This window comes from Myotis nattereri (genome assembly GCF_964212035.1).
Source record: "Myotis nattereri genome assembly, chromosome: 15".
NCBI lineage: Eukaryota > Metazoa > Chordata > Mammalia > Chiroptera > Vespertilionidae > Myotis > Myotis nattereri.
In genome coordinates, this window is record NC_138090.1 from 42084080 (window position 1) to 42090980 (window position 6901).

Here is a 6901-nt window from a genome sequence, read left to right on the forward strand (position 1 = left end):
AAGGTGGGGGTGAGGGTCTCTTCCCCATTTAGCCTACTCCCCAGCCACAGGGGCCAGGACAGGAGCTGGGAGGTGGGGAACCCAGCAGTGTTCTACCACTAATTTGCTGCGGAGCCTTAAGCAAGTCGCTCTCGCTGTCGGGATCTCCCTCTGTAGCAGTGACTTTCAACCGGTGTGCCACAAGAATTTTTAAAACGTGCCATAGCTGACTATTTAGTCAGGGGCACTGGACTCTTTCCCCTTAGATTGTCCAAATAAAAAATGACAACAGCCAGCACAACTTTAGCCGTCTAGTGTGAATGAATAAAAATTATACCTATTTTTTGTCAGATGGGTAAAAATATATTTTTTGGTGTACCGCAGAATTTTAGTAATTAGTTTATGTGTGCCATGAGATGAAAAAGGTTAAAAATCGTGGAATGAGGGGAGTCAACCAAATCAGTGGCTCTTAGCCCTTCAGGCACATGGACTCCTTTGAGAAGTCAATGGAAGATTCGATCCGACCCCACTACCCCTGAATGCGCATGTGCACAAACACGGGAAACTTGGGAGGTTTGAAAGTTTTTGGGTTCAAATGCCTTGGGTCTCTTCCAGGACTCTAAATGGAAGGTTCTCTGAAGAAGGGTCTGCTGGGTACTAATTCACACCCACCTTTCAGATCAGACACTGAAAACCGGGGGCTCACAGATATGTGTTCTTTGGCCCACACCATATTGTAAAAATTGAATTAACTGACAAGAAAATTCCCAGTAAATGCCAGATTCCCAGCTTCTCTGGACAAACCGGAAGTTCTGGCAGAACTGATCTGTGTCCATGTGGCTTGGTAGCAGTTGGCCGCTGGTCACTGGCCGGAGCAGGGGTCCCCTCAAACAGGGAGCGAGCTCTCCAGGCCGCCTCGGCCTCCCCCTGCCTGGTCCCCATGGCCTTTCTTGGTTTGCTGCCTGGGTTCTAGACTTGCATAACGAATTGTTCACAATCCGTTACAGATTTCAAAATTCCCTTCTACCCATTTTTGTAACAGTCCTTTCAAAGAATTATATGAACTATTTAGAAAACCCTTCAAGTTTAGGGACTAATAGAGGGCCTAGTGCAATTGTGAAATCCAGAAATGCTCGGAAAGTCAAGTTGTCTTGTAATGTGGGCACCCATGTCTTGTAATTTGGCTGCAAAACCTGTCTTGACCTGATCCAAGGCGAGGAGTGACTTTGCTTTATCCCTCCTGTGTGATTCGGGCTTTGCTGAGAATGTTAATGTGTCCGATTACGGGGCTGATGCCTGGACCCTGATGGGTGGCGTCACATCACCTAAGATATATGCTCCATGTAGGCTTTCTAAAATATGAGAAATTCCTGAATTCCAAAACAGATCTGGCCCCAGGGTTTTGGATAATGGATCAGGGACCTGTGTGACCAACTTCCCCGCACCCACCGCCTGCTTCAGATCTTTTGTTTAGGGAAATACCATTTTTTAAACCAAGTTTTCCCAACAAGCCCATGCGGTGGGCAGAGCAGCTGTGATTGTCCCATCCTGCGGAGGGGGACACTGAGTCCCCCAGCAATTCCGCAGCAGAGCCCCTGACTCCCCGTGGGAGAGGAGATTGAATCATGGCCCCCAGCTCCCGGGAAAGAGCCCTAGGCGCAAGAACCCGCCTGCTCCTCCGGGAGTTTGCAGCTGGGAGGGAATCGGCAGAGTTCCAGCAGCAAGAGGCCCCACGCGGGGCAGCAGGGCGTCACCCTGAGGGAACTGACAGCCCAGTGTGGGGCCGGTGGAGGGGACCTGCGGGCAGGAGCTGGACGGCAGGGAGGGAGGGAGGGAGGGAGGACTGCGCAGCCATTGCTGAGCCCCATCCTGGTCCTCCGTCCTGCATCCCGCCCACCTGCCCACCCCACCAGGCCGTGACCCGCCCCACGCTGCCCGACCCGCACCTCTCGCACCCGCAGCCCCCCAAATGCTTGGAGCCACCCTCCCACCCCGAGGAGCCCAGTGACCTGGAGGAGCTGGAGCAGTTCGCCCGCACCTTCAAGCAACGCCGCATCAAGCTGGGCTTCACGCAGGTCTGGGGCCACCCGAACCGGCGGCGGGCGTGGGGGTGAGGGGCGGGCGGACCCCGGTGCGCGGCGAGGACGCGCCTTCCAGGGCGGGGTGAGGGCGTGGCCAGCCGGTGGGCGGGGCGAGCCCAATACCAGGGGCCGGCTCTGACCGTCCCGCATCCCGCATCCCGACGGCCCAGGGTGACGTGGGCCTGGCCATGGGCAAGCTCTACGGCAACGACTTCAGCCAGACGACTATCTCCCGCTTCGAGGCCCTCAACCTGAGCTTCAAGAACATGTGCAAACTCAAGCCCCTCCTGGAGAAGTGGCTCAACGACGCAGGTGGGACCGGGGCTCCCAGGTGGGCGGCAGGCGCAGGGCCGGAGGGAGGCACCCCCTCATGCCCCCGTCTCCTCCCGGCACAGAGACTATGTCCGTGGACTCCAGCCTGCCCAGCCCCAACCAGCTGAGCAGCCCCAGCCTGGGTTTCGATGGGCTCCCAGGCCGGAGACGCAAGAAGAGGACCAGCATCGAGACAAACGTCCGCTTCGCCTTAGAGAAGAGTTTTCTAGCGGTGAGGCCCGGTCCTGGCGGCGCTGAGGGCGGCGGGTGCGAGAGGGGCCCGGGCTAATGAGCCCTCTGCCCGCAGAACCAGAAGCCTACCTCAGAGGAGATCCTGCTGATCGCGGAGCAGCTGCACATGGAGAAGGAAGTGATCCGCGTCTGGTTCTGCAACCGGCGCCAGAAGGAGAAACGCATCAACCCCTGCAGCGCGGCCCCCATGCTGCCCAGCCCCGGGAAGCCGGCCAGCTACAGCCCCCATCTGGTACCAGAGCCCTGGGGGCACAGAGTCTGCCACCTCCTTGCCCCGCAGCAGGCACCTGTGTGGAGCATCCCATGGGGGGAGCACTGTCACACAGGGACACAGAGTTTCCAGGGAACTGTGGTCTTATGTGGGGGACACAAGCACCCACACATACCAGCATTGCCAGACAGTTATCACAGGACGTTGTCACACAGGGATAGAGACCAGGTAGGAGATGCAGGCACCTCCCCACACAGGTTCACAACCACACAGACACAGGCCGGACATTACAGCCCTGGGTGTGCACACAGGCCCGCTCAGGATCAGACACATTAGGACAGTGATGGCGAACCTATGACATGCATGTCAGAGATGACACGCGAACTCATTTTTTTGGTTGATTTTTCTTTGTTAAATGGCATTTAAATATATAAAATAAATATCAAAAATATAAATCTTTGTTTTGCTATGGTTGCAAATATCAAAACATTTCTATATGTGACACGGCACCAGAGTTAAGTTGGGGTTTTTCAAAATGCTGACACGCCGAGCTCAAAAGGTTCGCCATCACTGCATTAGGACATCCCTTTGTTCCATCTAGTGTGGAAAGGGCTGTGACACTACGGAGAGGAGCAAGGGGCCGAGGAGCACCTCCCCCCATGAAGTGGAGGAAAGACGGACCATCGGAGCTAGTCATAAAGGACAAGAGAGAGCCAGCCACGTGAAGGACAGGCAAAGGGACTAGGCTACACAAAGGCCTGGAAGCCAGACTGTCAAGCCTAATTGGAGGAACTCTAGTACATTTAGTGTGTGGAGCTGGAATGTATTGAATGAGTAGGGGAGGGTAGGAGGAGGTAGGAGCCAGACACCCAAGTTACATGCTGAGGAGCTTGAACTTGAACTTGGGCAGTGCAGTGCTAAGGAGAGACAGGGTCACATTTAAAGTGAGGCTCCTGGGGCTGATGGAAGGATGAGACGAGGCAGGGAAGGCAAGGTGACTGGGGGATGTTCCCAGAAAATCAAGCCATTTGACTCTAATGCAGAGACACACACCCTCTACCCCGCCATCATCCCCCACTTCAGACTTGCAACTGCGTAGTGTCAGAGGGTGGGGAGAGCCCTCAATTGGGAATTACTTGCTCCTGCTGGTGGCTCGGGATCACCTCGGGTACCAGTGGAGAAAGTGGAAAACACCTGGCACAATACCAATAGAGCGTTGTACCCAGAGCCCTTCACCATCCTGGGGGCAGAAGAGGAGGGGTCACACCCACAGAAGCACCACAGGGATTGGTGGAAGACAGTGGCCTGACCATACCTTCTCTTCTCTCTCCCCAGGTCACACCCCAAGGGAGTGCTGGGACCTTGCCGATGTCCCAAGCTTCCAGCAGTCTGAGCACAACAGGTCAGGGAGGGCAGAAGATGGTAGGGGTGGGGTGGGGGGGACGAACACAATGCAGGCCTGAGTCCAAGGGTTGCAAGTGGCTCAGGGTGTCCATGGGCCTCAAGGCTGAGCCTGGGGAGGAGGGGACGGGGGGACAGATGGGAGAGGGCAGACTCCCCCCTCCTGGCCAGAGAAAAGCATCGGGTTGCTGAAAGGTGATGTACTTGGGTTCTGTTCCTGGCATTTATAAACTGTGCGAGTTCCAGAAGTGACTTTACCTCTCTGGGCCTCAGTTTTATAAAATTATTGCGAATGTATAATACATGCATATATACATACAAATGTCACACACACACTTTTTTTTTACTTTAGAGAAGAAGGAGGAAGGAGAGAGAACTAGAAACATTAATGATGAGAGAGAATCACTGATAGACTGCCTCCTGCACACCCCCTACTGGGGATCGAGCCTGCAACCCGGGCATGTACCCAGACTGGGAATGGAACCATGACCTTCTGATTCATGGGTCGACGCTCAACCACTGAGCCACACCAGCCAGGCCACACACACTCTTTTGTACAAAGCCTTCCTTTCCTGGGACACAGCATCATATACATAAGAGTACCATTTTAAAAAACCCACCATATTGCCCCTTTCCAAGTTAAAAAATAATAAGTGGAGGTTTATAAAAGTAGTAAGGGTGTGCCTGGAACTGTTCTAAATGCTTTATAGAGAATATTGACTCATTTCATCCTCACACCCACTTTGTCATCCCATTTTCCTGATGAGAGAACTGAAGGCCAGAGAGGTGAAGGTGCTTGCTCAAGGGCACAGGTGAGACACGACAGAGCCAGGAGCTGCTGCTGCCCTGGCTGTCTGGCCTGAGTGGGCTCGGAGCCCTCTCAACCTGCCAATTCCTGAGCCGAAAGCTGGTGCCCAGCTGCACCCCTCATGCATGCCTGGCTCCTAGAGGGATCCTTAGGGCTTCTGGGAGCCCCCAGATCTTATCTGTATAAAAGGAGCCTTGGGATGAGGTTCAGGGCAGGGTACTGGGCTTGGGCTCAGTGAGTGACAGCTGCTCTTACTTTGATGACTGTGATTGCTGTCACCATGGCAGAGGCACGAAGAAATGGCCCTGGGAAGAGAGGGCAGGAGGCCTGAGTCGGCTCTGATTGAGGAGATGCTGGGAGACTGAGGCTGGAGGAGGCAGGCAGGAGGTGACCCAGCCTCCTGGGTAGAGGACCAGCAGAAGCTGAAGTCTCCCTCTCTCTGTCTCTCTCTGGCAGTTACTACCTTATCCTCAGCTGTGGGGACGCTCCACCCCAGCCGGACAGCCGGAGGGGGTGGGGGCGGGGGCGGGGCTGCGCCCCCCCTCAATTCCATTCCTTCTGTCACTCCCCCACCCCCGGCCACCACCAACAGCACAAATCCCAGCCCTCAAGGCAGCCACTCGGCTATCGGCTTGTCGGGCCTGAACCCCAGCGCGGGGTAAGTGGGCAGCTGGGGAGACTGTGGGGAGAAGCAGGGTCGCTGCTGCTTCCTGGGTGGGGAGCCGAGACCCAGTTCTGCGGGACCCGCCCCTGCTAATGCCTCTGCTTTGCCTCTTGCAGAAGCACAATGGTGGGGTTGAGCTCCGGGCTGAGTCCAGCCCTCATGAGCAACAACCCTTTGGCTACTATCCAAGGTGCGTGCTGCCTCATGTCACTCCCATGGTCACCAGCCCTGCCCTCATGGGCCTCGAGCCCCTCCATTGCTGCTCCAGCCATGCCATCTGCCCCTGCTCACTGCATTGCTCACCTCTTCATACCCATCTCACCTTTGGGGAAGGTGTGAGGGCTGCTCATGGGGGTCATTGGGGCTCATGGGAAGACAGGGGGCACTGTGGGCAGGATGCTGGAAGGTGCCCCCAGCCCAGCCTCTCTCTCTCCCTGCCAGCCCTGGCCTCTGGTGGAACCCTGCCCCTTACCAGCCTTGACGGCAGCGGGAACCTGGTGCTGGGGGCAGCTGGTGCGGCCCCGGGGAGCCCTGGCCTGGTGACCTCACCGCTCTTCTTGAACCACGCTGGGCTGCCCCTGCTCAGCGCCCCGCCTGGCGTGGGCCTGGTCTCTGCAGCCGCTGCAGCTGTGGCAGCCTCCATCTCCAGCAAGTCTCCAGGTCTCTCCTCCTCCTCCTCCTCCTCTTCCTCCTCCTCCTCCTCGTCCTCCTCCTCCACTTGCAGTGAGGCCACAGCACAGACCCCTGGAGGCCCAGGGGGGCCGGAGGCAGGGTCCAAGCCCGAGTGAGGGCCCACCATGCCTCCCCTCCTACTCCTCTGACCCCCACTTTGGTCCCCGTCTAGAAGACAGCGAGGAGGCCAGCGATGGGAGTGTAGGAGGGCCTTGGAGCAGGAGTGATAAGGGAGAAAAGACCAAAAAAATCTAACAACCAAAAAAAAAAAAAAAAAAAGAAAGAAAGAAGAGAAACCAACAAAAAAGAAAACCAAAAATAATCACAACAGAAACCAGCTGCCCCAAAGGAACCAGAGGTGAAAAACAAACAAAAACCAAAAACAGACCAACCCCCGCCCCCCACCCCCCCAACCAAACAAACCAAAAACCAGTTGCAAGCCAGACCTCAGCGTGCTCATCCTCACAGCTAGGACACCAAATAAGAACCCCAGCCAGGGGCCTAGAAGCCTGAGGGCGGAC

General features: G+C 56.0%; 1 protein-coding gene across 9 annotated transcripts in view; it reads left to right on the forward strand.

Annotated features, from left to right (window-relative positions):
• POU2F2 (POU class 2 homeobox 2) overlaps nucleotides 1–6672 on the forward strand; it is a 74264-nt gene extending 67592 nt beyond the window's left edge. For 3 of the 9 annotated variants that reach the window (XM_081108135.1, XM_081108134.1, XM_081108137.1), the window contains 8 exons: nucleotides 1893–2054; nucleotides 2231–2372; nucleotides 2456–2604; nucleotides 2680–2856; nucleotides 4171–4237; nucleotides 5501–5702; nucleotides 5825–5898; nucleotides 6150–6672. In XM_081108135.1, coding sequence (XP_080964261.1) covers nucleotides 1893–2054; nucleotides 2231–2372; nucleotides 2456–2604; nucleotides 2680–2856; nucleotides 4171–4237; nucleotides 5501–5702; nucleotides 5825–5898; nucleotides 6150–6496 — 1320 coding nt within the window. In that variant the 3' untranslated portion in view covers nucleotides 6497–6672. The remainder of the gene's footprint in view (nucleotides 1–1892; nucleotides 2055–2230; nucleotides 2373–2455; nucleotides 2605–2679; nucleotides 2857–4170; nucleotides 4238–5500; nucleotides 5703–5824; nucleotides 5899–6149) is intronic. The other 6 variants (XM_081108136.1, XM_081108138.1, XM_081108141.1 and 3 more) reach the window with 3 other exon arrangements.
• The last annotated feature ends 229 nt before the right edge of the window (nucleotides 6673–6901 follow it).